Source organism: Protopterus annectens, chromosome 2.part0 (genome assembly GCF_019279795.1).
Source record: "Protopterus annectens isolate FY-2018-M chromosome 2.part0, PAN1.0, whole genome shotgun sequence".
Classification (NCBI taxonomy): Eukaryota; Metazoa; Chordata; order Ceratodontiformes; family Protopteridae; genus Protopterus; species Protopterus annectens.
The window spans coordinates 1,133,210,441-1,133,227,603 of record NC_056728.1 but is presented as its reverse complement, the minus strand read 5'-3'; the positions used below and the strand labels follow the sequence as shown (position 1 = coordinate 1,133,227,603).

Here is a 17,163-nt window from a genome sequence, read left to right as displayed (position 1 = left end):
AAAAAAAAAAAAAAAATATATATATATATATATATATATATATATATATATATATAGATATAGATATATATATATATATATATATATATATATATACACACACACACACAACTGTGGTGGTGGTGCTGCAGTAGCATTGTCGCCTCACAGTAAGACGTTGTCCTGTTTGATTCTTAGCAAGAGCGTCTTCTGTGTGGAGACATGCATGAATGGGCGTATGAATAAAAAAAAAAGGAATTAATTTTGGTATACTGGAAATACCAAAGTTTATCATCAGCTGATTTCCCTATTACGTCCATTTATTCATAGGTTCATACTAGGCTATCTGCCCTAGGACATTTATAAGCCTAGCCAGAGTGTGTACGGCTTTCGCCACCCATTTTAAATTAATTTTGCTATGCCCTTTTTCGAGGTTAGTATACTGTGCCTCTGTCTAACAGTGACACAGAAGTGATACCCGGGGTAAACCTACGATCTCCCATCCACTCATCAAGATTCCTCTTGAAGAGAGTCAATGAGGGACTCTGCCTAACCAGGACTGAGATTTTATTCCAGAGTGAAGGGAGCCTCTGGGTTATGAATCTGTCCCTCCAGCATATCCTATTTATTTCAGTGCTGAGGTTTAAGTCCCTCGAGCGCGTAGCTCGATGGGATTTGGATTTTCTGAGGTGCAGCATGTCCACTAATTCCGGGTTGGACATGGCTTTATACGACAGGCACAGATAGCCTCTGAGCAGGCGGTATGCCACTGAGTAGAGCTGGAGTTTCTTTAACCGGGCAGCATACGGCATCTGTTTGAGCCCCTTGATCCTCTTGGTGAGGTACTTTTAGGGTCTTTCCAGTTGCTGCAGGTGTCTGGTAAGGTACATCCCAAAAGGGGCATTGTACTCAATTATGGGCCTGATGAGGGATGAGTAAAGAGGCACGATGACCTCCCCTGATCTACATGTGAATCCCTTCATGATTAGGTGGGCTATATAAAATGTTTTTCTAACCACTTTGGCCACGTGGTTGTCAAATGAGAGATTGCTATCAACTTGGGTCCCCAGGTCCCCAATTACTTCTTCTGTACTTAATGGATTACCACCTATGTGGTAATTTGTGGGCACTTTGTTTTTGCCAAAGGGATGACTATACACTTTTTGGCGTTTAGCTTGAGGCCATGGCTCTGGCACCAGTTGTCTGTTTCTATGAGGCCCTTTTGGAGGATGCTTGTGTCGGCTGGAGAGTCTATTATGGCGCCCAGTTTGCAGTCATCTGCTAACTTGGTCAGCCACAGTCCTTCCATGTTGGCCTGTACCTCCGAGAAATATATACCGAACGAGAGGTCCCAAGACTGAGCCTTGTGGGACGCCACTTGTAACTGGTTTGGAGTCTGACATGGCTCCAGCTATTCTAACCATGTGGGTTCTGTCCTTGAGCCAGTTTGCTACCCATCTAGTGACATAGGGGTTTATATTTAAGCTGGTGAGCTTATCTATAATGCCCGAGTGGGGTATTGTATCGAAGGCTTTTGCGAGGTCCAGGTAGGCTGTGTGGACCACCTTCCCCTTGTCAATGGCCTTGGTGACTGTTTCAAAGAAATCGACCAGGTTTAAGAGGCAGGATCTGCCCTTAACAAAGCCGAACTGGGTAGGATCCAGTGTCTGTAGGTCCCCAATATCTTTATTTATAAGGTCCATGATGATCCTTTCCATAGCTTTGCAGACCAAGCTAGTGAGACTTACGGGGCGATAGTTTCCAGGATCCGTTGAGGCACCACCTTTGTGGAGAGGGACCACTGTTGCTGTACGCCACTCTTCAGGTACATATCCTGTAGTAAGGCTGAGATTGAACAGTAGTTTTAGGTTTGGGTTTAGCTCTTCTTGGAGTTCATGTAGGATGCAGCCCGGGACACCGTCTGGTCCCATTGATGCTGTGTTTCTTGCTTTGGAGAGGGCAGCTCTTACCTGAGCATCTGAGATGTCAGGGGGGCAGCACTCTGCTGGGATAGATATTAGCCCTTTTGGTAGGGGGGGGGAGAGTTTGCGCTGAACCTGTCAGCTAGGATGTTGGCAATGTCTGTGGATTCGGTGTATTTTTTGTCATTTTGGACTAATTCTGAGCATATCTGGGAATTACCACCCAGGTTCCTAACATAACTAAAGAAAGCATTGTGATTATCCTTAGTGTCCTGTGCAATTTTTCTCTCGAAGCTGGTCTTAGACGATTTTATGAGTGCCCGTAGTTTTTTGCTAATACTGATCAGAGATGCCTTCCCTTTTTGGGATTTTGCTCTGTCATGTAGTAGCTTCCTCCTTCTATTGTATAGTTTGTTTATGGCTGGGGTCCACCAGACAGGACCATCTGCCTTTGGAGGATTGGGTCTTGGTTTTATTTGGGATTGCATGATCCATGCATTCCTGAAGGTGTTCATAGAATGCGTTTATAAAGGATTTTGTGGTCTGGGCCGTATTATCCACAGGCCCGGGGGCTTTGAAGGATTCCACCTCGGTTTTGAGGAGTGTGAAATTTGTTTTAGAGAAATTTTTCACTGTGGTTTTCTGGGCATGGGGTGGGGTCGGGATGTGAATATCCAGTGAGATTAGTTTATGGTCTGATCTTACCAGTGAGGGATACACTTCTGGTCTGGAGCAAAGAGTCCCCATGTTGGTGATGATTAGGTCCAGTATGTTTTCCCCTCTTGTGGGAGTGGTAACAAGTTGTTCCACAGCATTTGAGTTTATAAATTCTAGGAACCTTTGGGCTAGGGTGTTGGAGCTAGAGTAATGCTCCCAGTCTATGGTTGGGTAGTTGAAGTCACCCAATATAATGGTGTTTGGAGAGACCTTCATATTTTCCAGTGTTCTCAGGAAGGCAGAGTGGGGTTCCTGGGTTTGGGAGGGTGTTCTGTAGCAGACTATAAACTGGAAGGCAGTTTTACCCACTGTTAGTTGTACATGGATAGTCTCTGATGCTTCGTGCTGTGCCACCAACCTGGAGGTGTGGGTATCTTTGACGAATATTGATACTCCCCCTCCTTTTGTGGTTCGGTCCAAGTTTTGGGGCCGAAAAGCATGGTATGAGGTATAACCTTGTAGTGCTGGGGTGCTCTCGAGAGCCTTGAACCAGGTTTCTGTTACTGCACAGATATCGATGTTCTCCATGCTAAGGAGAGTTTTGAGTGTGTGCATCTTGAGGTTTAGACTTCTGGTGTTGAGTAGCATTACTCTTAGTTTCTTATCCCATGTGATACCTATGGAGGTGGGTTTGTCTTTTGAGCCTTGCCTAAAAAAGGCACTATGGGGGTAGCAAGAGCCTTTGCCAATATCCGAAAGCCCAGGGGTGACAGGTGCAAGCCATCCCTAGCGAAGCATCGTGGCTTGTCGAGCATGTCATCCCAGGATGACAGGCATTGGATCCCCTTTGAATGACACCAATACTTAAGCCAATTGTTGAAATTGATAATCTTGTCTTCATACTGTGGCATCATTCTTGGTGAGGGTAAGATGCTACTCAAGGTCAGGGTCATACCGGCCTGGGCTACATGCTCAGAGAGCTCCTTTATGTCTCTTTTCATGTAGTCCAGGGAGGTACGTCTCAGGTTATTCACACCAGCATGGACAATGACTGAGTCATATTTGTACTTGCCTTGGAGTGACCTGAGTGCTTGTGTTATGTGACAGATCCTAGCGCCCGATAGGCAGCTCACCATGACCTTCTCCTTGTTCAGCCTGGTGAGCGGGACGTCAGTGTGCCTGATGATAGAGTCACCTATTACAAGTGTATCAGGTGTGCTGTTTAGCCTTAAGGGCTGTGACTGTTCGGCACACTGGCTTTGTGAGCTATGTGTTGCACGTGTTTTGTTTTGGGGTAGCGGTTGCTTGGGTGTCTTCTTTGGAGGTCTCTGCTGCTTAGGCAGATTTTTATTTAGAGCCTCCAAGTATGTTTTTGTGTGTTTATGTGTTTGGTTTGCTGTCGTGGTAGGTCTATGTGAGACTGGAATTGTAGTGAGTGTGGTTTCCTTCTCCTCCTGACTGGTTACGCCAGTACTGAGTTGAGACAGCTTAGCCTCCAGTTTGGCTATATGGTTGCATCTCTCACATGTGATGGAATTTGTTGGGAGGAGGAGAGGGTTGTCTGTGTACATTAGGCAGTTGTAACATTGCCTCAAGATTCCCAGGCTCACCAGCTGGACTGGAGAGGAGATTGACAACTGACCTTTGGACATGCGAGAATAGTATTGGGAATTCCTTTATAATTGAAAAAAAGGGCCAATGGGGAACAAGTTACTCAAGGGGAGTTTGTGAGGGTGTAGTGCTTTTAATTTTTTAGTGCTGACTTATATAATTGCTTTAGTGAGCAAGTGCTAGGCTTTAGCATAGGAATAGGGTGTTTATTATGAGAACTAGATCAGTTCCAAGGCTCAAACCCAAATAAGCGGCGCTGCTCGACGTCGCGCTATGCACAAAATCACACAAAGCCGCGCTACAGCGGGTTTTATACAGGTGGACTTGAAAGAGCTAGAAATTGGCCCAAAACAGCCAACAGACTACCAGATTCCTGTGCTGGGAACACTCCTCCAGGGACAGATAGGCTGCTCCAAGCTCCCCACTGCCACTGGTGAACAAAGAAGCCTCCCTCTATCCAAGAAAGGAAATGGCAACACAGGAACTTTCCAAAAGTCCAGAATACAGCAAAGCCTGTATTTGGACTACTCTAGGTCAGGAAAGATGGGAAACAAGGATAACTTTTTTTTTCTTTTTTGCAACAACAGCAGGAAATTGCAATAAATATGTAACACAGGCTAGCGCACTTGAGTGTGTAGCCTTAACAAGTAAATGCAACAGGACAAACTTTAAAAGTGCAGGTACAAAAACAACTTTAGACAGTTTAAAACAGTTCAAGAAGCAGAAATATTTGCAGTTTGGCTAGATCGGACAGCCCCCCAGGTAGTAGCAGGAAAAAACACTTTTATCAGGTTAGCAGTCGCTCTTTTAGCCTCTCTGCTGCTAGCACCACTCTGCAGGACCACGAGGAGCTTGGCTGAGTAGTAACAAGCGCAAAAACCTCGCCAAAGCGGGTTTTATAACAGGGGGATTTGAAAGAGCTAGAAACTGGCCCAAAATGGCCAATAGACTACCAGATTCTTGTGCTGGGAACACTCCTCCAGGGATAGATAGGCTGCTCTAAGCTCCCCACTGCCACTAGTGAACAAAGAAGCCTCCCCTTAATCCAAGAAAGGAAATGGCAACACAGGAACTTTCCAAAAGTCCAGAATACAGCAAAGCCTGTATTTGGACTACTCTAGGTTAGAAAAGACGGGAAACAAGGATAATTTATTTGTTTTTTTGCAACAAACAGCAGGAAAATGCAATAAATATTTAACACAGGCTAGCGCACTTGAGTGTGTAGCCTCAACAGGTAAATGCAACAAACAGGACAAACTTTAAAAGTGCAGGTGCAAAAACAACTTTAAACAGTTTAAAACAGTTCAAGAAGCAGAAATACTTGCAGTTTAGCTAGATCGGACAGTCACCCAGATAGTAGCAGGAAAGAAACACGTTTATCAGTTTAGCAGTCGCTCTTTTGGCCTCTCTGCTGCTAGCACCACTCTGCCGGACAAAAAGGAGCTTGGCTGAGTAGTAACAAGCGCAAAAACCTCGCCAAAGCGGGTTTTATACAGGGGGACTTGAAAGAGCTAGAAATTGGCCCAAAACGGCCAATAGACTACCAGATTCTTGTGCTGGGAACACTCCTCCAGGGATAGATAGGCTGCTCTAAGTTCCCCACTGTCACTGGTGAACAAAGAAACCTCCCTCTATCCAAGAAAGGAAATGGGCAACACAGGAACTTTCCAAAAGTCCAGAATACAGCAAAGCCTGTATTTGGACTACTCTAGATCAGGAAAGACGGGAAACAAGGATAATTTGTTTTTGTTTTGTTTTTCTTTTTTTCAACAAATAGCAGGAAAATGCAGTAAATATGTAACACAGGTTGGCGTACTTGAGTGTGTAGCCTCAACAGGTAAATGCAAAAAACAGGACAAACTTTAAATTACAAGCGCAAAACTGCGCTAAAGCTGGCTTTAAAGCAGGGGGTTAGAAAGAGATAGGAAATGGCCCAAAACGGCCCATAAGCTACAGGTCACTGGGCTGAAACCACTCCTCAAGGGACAGATAGGCTGCTCAGAGCTCCCCACTCTCACTGGTGAACAAAGAAGCTTCCTCCTATCCAAATAAGGATATGGGCAACACAGGAACTATGACACAAAACGGCCCATAAGCTACAGGTCACTGGGCTGGAACCACTCCTCAAGGGACAGATAGGCTGCTCAGAGCTCCCCACTCTCACTGGTGAACAAAGAAGCTTCCACCTATCTAAATAAGGATATGGGCAACACAGGAACTATGACACAGCCCAGAGATCAGCAATACCTGAAGACTGGACTATTCTAGTTCAGTAAAGGCGGGAAACAAGGATTTTTTTTTTTACAAAGTAGCAGAAATTAGGTACAGAAACACAGTAAATGCTTTAATTCGGCTAGCGCACTTGAGTGTGTAGCCTACCAATTAAACTAAGCAAAAACAAACTTTAAAAGTGCAAAAAAACCTCAGAAATACAGGCAGGAATGCAATAAAACAACTTTACAGAGCTTATTTAGTAAAAGAAACAGAAAAGTCTATACATACAGAAAAGCAGCTAAAACACACAAACACTTCAGATGCAGTGCAACCTAGAGCACTTGAGTTGTAGCAATATTAAGGCTATTACAGTTATAATAAATGCTGTGAAATATATTGTATATTTCCAAAATGTTTGAGAAGCACAGGCAGAACACAAGGAGGTTCAGGCGAAAGAAAAAAAAAAGTTTTGTTTTACTTTTTGAAAGGGAAAAAGGAGGAACAGAAGGCCTTATCAAATGTTTTCTCTGTATTAGGCAGAATGAGCTAATGACACTAGACTGGGAGGAGTGTCACAGTAGGGACGGGCAACTGCAAAGCCACCAAGTATGTGTGTAAAGACAGAAACCCTATCAAAGTTAGGGCTTAAATACCAGAACAGCTTTTTTTTTTTTTTTTTTACAAGAACACAAAAGAACCAGCCCCCACTAGCCAAAAGATAATTACACAGAGGAAAGGCTTCAGTTAAAACAATAGCCTACATACAGCAAGCACTAAAGACACAAATGAAAGTTTTTAAACAGATAAGGATTTGTAAAGATACAGAATAGACAAAGTGCTATATATATATATTAAATTTTAAAAACAGTAATCTGTAAAAATAATAAAAAAAAAAACAAGATACTTATAGTTTCAGCTCAGTTACGATCAACAACTAATCCAGTCTGCACTGTGTGTAAAGACAGAAACCCTATCAAAGTTAGGGCTTAAATACCAGAACAGCTTTTTTTTTTTTTTACAAGAACACAAAAGAACCAGCCCCCACTAGCCAAAAGATAATTACACAGAGGAAAGGCTTCAGTTAAAACAATAGCCTACAGACAGCAAGCACTACAGACACAAATGAAAGTTTTTAAACAGATAAGGATTTGTAAAGATACAGAATAGACAAAGTGCTATATATATATATTAAATTTTAAAAACAGTAATCTGTAAAAAATAATAAAAAAAAAATCAAGATACTTATATTTTCAGCTCAGTTGCGGTCAACAACTAATCCAATCTGCACTGTGTGTAGTTTAGAGTCAATTTTATACATTTGCTACTAGTTACCATTAGTTTGCATATCAATCATTATAAATTCTTTAAATTGATATATACTGGAAGAGCTTACCAAAATAAAGCTTGTAGGCAAATGTGTTTGCTGTGGTATACATTTTATAAACCCACTTGATAAAATGTGTTCAAACTGCATGCACTTGAATTACTACCTTTGGCTATCTGTAAAAATATAAGTTATTCTGCAGTATGCTCTTGCCATCTGGGAAAAGCATTTAAGTCTATTTCTGATTACTGACATGACTAGTCCGATGGCTTGCACGGTTTTAAGAGGGCTTTGCCAGACTCTTCCGGTTTGAAACTACTCGGTTCCATGGCTGATAACCTCAGCAGTGAATCTGACAGGGAAAAGAGTTTGACAAATAATACTAGGAGAAAAAGGCTTTTTCTTCACAAAGGTATAAAAACAAAAAAATAAAAAAACTGCAGGGATAATATTAGAGTATGATGCTAATATCCTGACCTATGTGGGAGACATTACTTTTGTTAGCCCAATGAATATTATTTTATCTGATATCACTCAGGGATCAGTTAATCTTTACCCAGAAGTGATTTTTGTAAAGCAGAACAGTTTGAGACATTGTAATGACCAAATTCTTGATAAATCTTTGACTGAAGCAACTGAATTTGTTTGCGAGTTTTTAATCGATGTACCGTTAGGAAGAAAGGTAACTGTAAGAAGTGCAGCAAGTCTGCTGTCTTTGTCTACTGTAACACTTGACCCTGATTGCTAGACTGAATAAGGACAGTGTCATTTCCGACTCCCTGATAAATTCTGACATTTTGATTACACTCAACAGTCTGCAGTAGGTCTGACTAATATTATTACTTCTACCATATCCACAAAGGTAGAGCAGCTTACTGATAAGTAGTCTCAAGTAGAAATTACCAAAGTTGAGGTAAAAAGTTCATTTGGTGATGACCAGAAGGTTGGAATAACATGTGATGACCCATGAAATTCTGGCTACAATGTGCACACATTAGTGTTAAGTGAATATGCTGAAACCAGTAATTAAAAATGTGAATAAAACAGACAAGTATTTTTTTGACAATTTCAGCATTAGCAGGTTAGAAATTAATTGATATACTTCATTTTTTACCCAAACTGTACTTTAAATTATAGGGATGTAGTTGCTTACACATATACTAACAATATGAAGAATATTTCCCCTATTCACATGAAAAAATGTGTTACTTGCAGTTTTGGAATATGCAGAGACCCATAATGTTATTTGCATACTCAGTGAAATTATTCTGTCTTCCTTTTGGTCTGATTACTTTTTACAAAGGCTCACATTTGCAACTCTCAATTGTGCCAGAAGTCTTTAGTTTATAATATCAAGATGGTAACTTGCTTGGAAGACAATGCCCAGGATTGCAGACTGTACTCCCTAGAAATTTACTACATTTAAATGATTATGGGCCTTATATGTAGCCAACAAATTTAGGAAGGGTTTAGAAAGGGGTGTGTAACAAACAGACACTTTCCATTAGAAATATTTTCGAATAATGGAATAAAGTGCTTTTACTGTAATGCCAGAAGCTTAGTCAACAAATTTGATGAATTAGTCTCATACTCAAATATCAGATTGTTGCTATCAATGAATTATGAAATTCCTTTAATTTCCAGCTTAATGATTTCACTAAATAGGAATGTCTTAGACATACATTTCAGCCGGGAGGTTTTACATTATGGGTTCATAACTCCACTCCTTTGATGATTTTTTTTTTAGTCTGAAAGCGGAGTTTGAAACAATTTCTGTTCAATTATCTGTTAAAACTTATAGTAAACAAATTGTTGCAGCTTTGAGTTATAAAGCTCCGAATATGGGTAGTGCAACGGATTGGAATTTTAAGATAATTTGGATACTTGCTTTAAGGAAAAATCTATTATTCTCTGGGAGAGTTAAACTATCTAACAGCTGACTAGTTATCAACACCTTCCAACTCTATTCATGTAAGACAGTTTCTTGATATTCTTGCTTTTTATGGGCTGACCCAGTTGATTACCTCTTCCACTACAAGTCTAAACATATAAGATATTGTCGCAGCCAGAGTTCCTGATATCATTTACCAAGTAGAAGTTGTTTTTCCTCTTAGTGGATGCGATCATAACTCTATCAATTTTTCTTATTATCTACTGTCCAAGATCAATCAAATAAGCTAAAGAATGTATTTAATGCTCTGTGTCAACAAATATCTCTGAAAAATTAGGCTTCCCTTTCATCTATTCTTAGTTTAGAATATGGCTATTCCAGACTGGAAAAAATATTAGGACCTTATTATCAGCAAGTAACTAACACTGTTAAACTTTCTTTTATGAAGACTCCCTGGTGGTCAAAATCAATTAACAGACTGTACCGACGTAAAAAAGAGCCTATGGAGTGGTAATGAATATTCCTACTGCTGTTAATAGAAGCAAATTTAACAAAATATATACTTTTTTGAAACCTAAAAGTCTAAGGAAAATTGTGAATGTAATTATTTACTGACATGTCTATTAAAAAGGCTCATTACATATACATAAATTTTCCAAATAAAAAAAACTTCCCGATTTAATTCCATTAAATTAGAGAATGGAATAACTTATGATGCGAGTGTTACTGTTAGTGAATTTAGTCAATATTTTTTCTAAGTTTAACTCCCATGGTGACTTAAATTCTGTATCTGATGTATGCCCAATAATTTTCAAGTCCTATATTATTCAGTCTTTGAATAAAATTAAGAAATCTGCCTCCATGGGGCATGATTTAATTCCAGGATATTTATTACTCAAACCAAAGGATACTCGATTGGCAGTTTTATATGAAATATTCAATAAACTGTTGGTTACTGGATAGGTACCCAATTCCTGGAAACGTTCATGTGTTATCCCTATTTACTAAAATGGTGATAGGGAAAATTTTTGGAAGATGTCTGAGTTAATAAATAATACAAGTACTAATATGAATAAAAGGGATTTGGATCTACATGGATTTATTAATGGAAGATTTACAAAGTCATCTAACAGACTTCTATGATCAGGTTACTCTGGCACTATATTTGGGTCCAAATCCAGGAGTTATTTTCATGGATTTGGTTAAGGCGTTTGACAGCCTACCTTCACCAGGTTACTAGAAAAATTTCTCTTAAAATTTGAAATCGACTATTAACAGTTGTCAAATGGATAATGTCCTGGCTACATAACAGGAAACAGAGTTAGGATAAATAATGTTTACTCCAATTACTCATTTGTTAAATCAGGTGTTCCTTGGTTCTGTGTTGGGTCCCTTTTATTTAATATAGTATTTTCTACCACACCTAAGAATGATAAACTTAGGATATTTAAATATGTAGATTATAAGAAAGGGTTTCACATTTTGTATATTACAGAAGTGAGGAGAAAAGTGGCTCTGTTTATAATAGGTAGCCAGTCTTTTCATATAAGATGCAAGGGTGGCTATTAGAATTAGCAAGCAGAGCAAATCTGGGTATTTTATTTTTAGTGAAATTTGGACAATAATGGCAAGGGCGTATTCAGTCTTAGGTATCAAGACATTTTTGCGAAGGCCATCCTTGTCACTAGGGTGAGAAGGTGAGAGACAATAACATAGTTTTAGTTAAGTTAATACCTTGGAGGTAATGTTGTCTGTGTATAAACATGCCTAGATATTTTTGTTGTTTGACATTTGGTATAAGATTCCCTTTAATGTAAAAAACAAAAAAAAAATCCTTTTTATGTCAGTTAAAAGTCGGTTTTACTTAAATATAATAAGTTACTTAAATATAATAAACAGCTAGGAATAGTAACAGAATTTTAATAACTCTGATGGCTATCCTACCTGTAAGCCCAACCACAAAATACAGTTGGTGAAGCATGCAATTGTCAAGGTGGTCTCTCATGCTCGTAAATTATCATTAAACTGGATAGCTGAGAATTACCCAAGCAGCATACAAGTTTATCATATGTGAGTTAGGTCCAAAACAGTACCAGTATCCTGTCCTTGATTTTGCTGTTTTGTGCCTGGAAAATTGGACGATGCTCCAAGTTGGTACCTTGATATGTTACTCTCTCTTTCTATCTCTCTGAATGTCAATATCCACATCCAGGGAGGCAGAGCATTTCCTTGTAGGAAGGAACAGTAGAAAAAAAGAAAAGCTCAGGAAACTGAATTCTAATGTGTGATTTATAAAGAAAGGACACTATGAGCTTTTATACCATGTGTGCTTTGAGTAATACTTTCCACTTCTCTCTTCTGTTCATTTAGAGGAATTGTTAACGAAGCATATATTGCAGATCTCAGTTTTAGGACAAGCTATCCTCAATTACCTTCTGATAAGCTAGAGAATTTACAATGACTACTACAGAATTAGCACTTGAAGCTTGGGGGGAATGGAATCTATGGGCATGCATTCAATAATCAGTCTAGTCTCATGATTCAGGCCTAGTGTTATACAAAGCTAGGCCTGTAAGAACCTGATAATGTCCCAGTGCTTAGCACCCTCTTGTAGGTCCAAAATACTTATATTATTTTGACTCCCACTGCTTTGTCCTCTACAATCCTGATATTGAGCGCCAGTGTGTAATCCAACAGAAAGGATATGTGATGCACCATCTCTGCCATCTCCCCCAAAAGACCTTCTACATGAGTGTTCTTTGCAACCCCTCCAGCTGAAGCTTTGATCTCCTGTGTTTCACTTTGAATAATAGGTTAGAAGGTGTCCTTACAGAAAGAGTTTTTTTTCCCCACTAATACAATGAAAAGCTCTGAAGATGAATCAGCAATAGGCTAGATATCAGCATCCAGTCCTACTATAGGGGAAGGCATGGTGGGCAAATCTAGAGGAGCAGGTAGTTGCAACTAGTAAATTTACCCAGGAATTTTCAAGTTGCTGCTTGAGATTACAGGTTGGCAATTAGGTAGCATGAACATAGATGGGAGAGGAAAGGGTTCAGGCACTACTGTAATCTTTTAATTAAAAAAAAAAATGAGATCTGCAGCACATTGAATATGCGCCTTCACATCTCAGTGCTGCAAATGAAAGTCCACTGATGTTCTGTTATAAAGGCAGAAAAAAACTAAGGAAAAAGATTAATGTCATACCTCATCTGTCCTACTAAAGAATCTCCATTTCCAACTCATGCTTATCGATATATAGTTGGCATCTAATCATGTCTATAATTGCAGAGGGGGAAGGGGTAAAATACTTAAAATGATTAATTACTGCTTAATGCAGCACAGCCTACTTATGTGAGCTCGTCAGTACCCAATACAAGACAGCCTTTGTCCGTGAACTTAATTATTTCTGTACTATTTAATTTACAAGGTCTCGTTTTGCTTAATTGCTATATCATATGTAAACCAGTATCCATATAATCTGGGGTTTTATATTACATGATTAAAGCTTTACTTAATCGAATAAGTAAAGCTCAAACTTGTAATATCGAAACCGTAAATTGTCAAACGGACAATTTAGCCTAGGGAAACACTTCCCTTGGCCATTCTATGGAGTATGCCTGTTTCTCCAATTTGGAGTGATCTCGGGGTTGGTATATTTAGGTAGGGGGGTGGGGGCGAAGCCCCCACTTGATTTCAGATGTAAAGTTTTTTTTTTGATTCGGCCAAGGGAAGTGTTTCCTTTGGTTGAATTGGCCGTTCAACAAGTTTAGCTTTTGATATTACAAGCTCGAGCTTTAGTTATTTGATTAACTAAAGCTTTGATGTTATAATATAGATTCTAATCTGGACTATACTGAAGTAAAAGTTTTTAGTGACACTTCCTTCTTGTACTAAAGGACAATCATTGCTACTTAATAGGTCAAGCATTCAAAATAAGTAGCCACAAGATACTTTTTTCACTATATTTTTATGAAAACAATAATGCTGTACAACAGCACATCTTTGTAAAAATATAAAAACCCAGACTTTTGATTCTCTGTTTAGAAATGAATCACTGTGAGAACCCTAAAGTTTAGTTAGCTTAAAACGTCAGACAGTGGACAGGGTCCAACTATCCAGGTTAAAACAACTAGAAAAAATATGAAACAATAGCCTTTTGAGCTATACAAACTAAGCTAAAACACCAAGCAGTAGTTGTAAGAAATATCTGTAAATTAAATGTAAAACACTAGTAAAAATCTTGTTGCGATGAAAATTTCTTCACTTTTTCAAATTTTTCGTACAGAAACAACAAATCTTGTTGCGATTAAAAATAGCTTCACTTGTTAGTAGCAAAACAACAAATCTTTATCAGGTGAAACATATAAATTGGTAGATAAGTGCTGTGCTTATGTAAAGAAACTAAAAATAATTCTCTATAATACTATGAAAATTATGTACTTGGTGAACTTTTGTTTTAAAAATTGCACTGCTGTATCTCAAAACTGCTTTGCATTAAGTGATGTAAACAGATTTGTTTTATGCAATCTAACTCGCACATTCTGCTTTTTGTAATGATAATCTCTGATATCTATGCATACATGGCCCTTGTTGTGGCTGAAAAGGGTCTTCAGAATCGTTCAGTTACCTATTAACCAACAAAATTAAACAAACAAAAAAATAGAGGGCCTAGTTTCCTCTATAGGTATTTCCACTTTATAAATTCTACTTCTGGCTATCTGTCCCACCAGAAACCAAACACTAAGCCTTGAGCCAATAAGAAGACAAGTCATCCCTTTCATCTTATCAGCATTAAAGGTTAAGGCAATCATTGTAGGGATTTGAGGAAGGACATTCTATAATTTTCCTATAGCCTCCACTTGCTAGCCAGTAGGCATGATGCAATACAAGCTCTGCAGGCCAAGTGTTGGTGCAGCTTTCTGCAGTGTTCAACCAGCCTAAAAATGCTCCCTGGCTGTACTACTTTTGCAGGGTCCCTCTACTAATGAAGTGCATTTCTGCTCCTTCCTACAGAGACTAGTCTTTGGTGGAACTACTCAACCCCTTCCCCCCCAAAGTAAGTAAAATGATGGAATCTGTTCAATTCCATCCCACCCCAACCACCAGAGTGCAGGTTACTAATTAATCCTTGGCTGGCTGGACTGCAGTAGGGATATTATTTTTTAGCAACAAAGACTGGCTTTTACACTTTGGTGACGCTGGTTGGCTTATGTTGAATTCCTGTAAGACATATCTGGAGGCACACTGCCACAGAACTACATCTAATGACGGGATGTCCAAGAGTTACAGAGGGCTGCACTGCATGAACAGTCAGCTTTCTTGGCCATTTACTTTGAAAGGACAAAGCCTTTCATTGATGCTGCAGGCCAAGCTTGAAAAAATGTTTACTGACAGGACCTTCAATAAACTGTTCAATCTCATGCAGAGGATGAAAAACATATTTTATATCCTGTTTCATGTTCTGATAAACTCAGACGTTTTTGAACTTTTTATGTTTTTTTCCCCCACAAGAACAAGAAAAAGGTGGAGGAAGACGAGCATGGCCTTTGCAAGCTTTGACTCAAGTGTGGTAGGAGCTACACTAATGGCAGGGAATTGGGCATTCCCTCCTTACATGAGTGCTCCTCAGCTAGGATAAACGCGCATGCATCCATGATAAATAAATGGGCATCATAAATGCAGACATTTTGCTGAGGAGCTTTCACTAGCAGTATCAATACTTTGTAAATAATGACTCTTCAATGCCATAAAAAATGAAAAGGTATTTAGTATCCAAATTACATCAATTCATTAAATGATATAACATACTACAATGTCAGGTATATGAGGTATACATATCTTACTGAAAAAAATAGTACATTAAACCCGTTACATCTTTAGAAAGAAGAAACATTTTCATACTGCTCACCTGGCAGTTGTTGCTCCTGTTAGTCTGCTGTTGCTGCAGGGGATTAAAGCCAAGAGCTGTTAATGAGCTGTTGTAGTCCAGGGTTTGAGTCTCTCAGCTTTCATTTTCCTACTGTGTGACTCTGAGCAAGTCAGTTAATCAGTCAATGCTGTGACGCAACTGAGGAAGTGGACTAGACTCCTCAGTGGTCTGTTATACTGCATGACTATTGACTGCATGTCAAGTGCAGCACAATGGTCTTCAAAGAACCCCGAAAAATTAACCAGAACTCTCCACTAATGCAATCTTACCAGCTACCAGTTAACATGGCTTGATAAGCAAGCCTGGGCACTGGGGAAAAGAATGATAAGGAACTGCTTAATTGCCTTGCTCTAGGAAAGGGAAGGTGTGTATGTGTGGGTGTGTGTGTGTGGGGGGGGGTGTGTGCGTATGTGTGTGTGCGTGCGCTCTTCAGGACATGTAAATCTTCAAAAGTCACTGGCAGAAACCTGTGACTTGGCAGTTTAAGGGGCTATATCACCCATATAGGCAAGTGACATCCACCTATCACACTCATCGCACTTCCTCCCCTCTTAAGTACTACCAAAGCATGAAAACAGTAAGTAGTTTGAGCACATGCTAAAATTCACTGTGTAAGCAAACTTGGATGATGCTGCACCAGGATTATTCAGGTCTCCCTCTCCACCTCCTGCCAAGATGGAAGTCACTGTCATCCAGCATATATGAAAAGCATGGCACAATCTGGAGAGGGGGAAGGAAGGTTTAACAGGTCGATCAAGGTGGGGGAAATTTAAAAAGTGGAGGAGTACTCATATATATTCAACAGATAGTTGGTTGAGACAGGAGATGAACAAGAGCTACTAAAATGTAAAAATAAAGTATTCTTACAGATTTCTCTGAAATTAATATAAATGCATACATTATGTTAAAGAAAACATACCTCTTTTATGCTTGCATTTGAAACAGGTGTTGATCCATATGCAATGTTTCTAATATGGCCCATTAGTTCCAAAAGCCATTCTACTCTAGTAAGCACTCCTGTGGATACATCAAAATACCAGTAAGAAGAGAGCAATCATACAAATCTGCAAAACTTCGGCTACACACCAAGAAATTGACAAGAATGTATTTTGAAAAGAGAGGTCAGAATGACATTCTTTAGAAAATGTATGCATATAAATTTAACTTTATATTTTAACATTTCAGATAATTTCTGAATAAGACATATGATAAACCATAAATTTTAAATACCAGATGAGTTCTTAACGCATCAGTTGATCTGTGACAGGTCACGTTGGAGCTACAACAGAATTACATGTCTATCCACTGGAATTTTAGATGCTCAGGGGCATGTTTGCCCTACACTGGTACAGGTTAGATGCAATGGGGCTGCATAAGGGTACTTGTGCAAAGCCCGTTAAGTTCAAAAGTTCACCCCCCCGATAATGGAATACACTTCCTGAGAATCAAGAAAAAATAATGAAAGTTTGATATCTACAGTGTTTCAAGGACAGACATCAACAAATACCAGTTTAACTCAAAGGAAACTCCAACAGCAACCACTATTTGCAAGCCATGCACACACAAATGGCAGCTGGCTACCTGTAACCCACAAAGAGGGCCACCTCATAAATCAACTAATCTGTTTAACAAC

General features: G+C 39.3%; 1 protein-coding gene across 1 annotated transcript in view; it reads right to left on the bottom strand.

Annotated features, from left to right (window-relative positions):
* Positions 1 to 17,163, bottom strand: part of FOCAD (focadhesin) — a 2,336,882-nt gene that overhangs the window by 132,838 nt on the left and 2,186,881 nt on the right. The window contains exon 43 of the mRNA XM_044060381.1: positions 16,450 to 16,547. Within this exon, the coding sequence (XP_043916316.1) occupies positions 16,450 to 16,547 (98 nt within the window). The remainder of the gene's footprint in view (positions 1 to 16,449; positions 16,548 to 17,163) is intronic.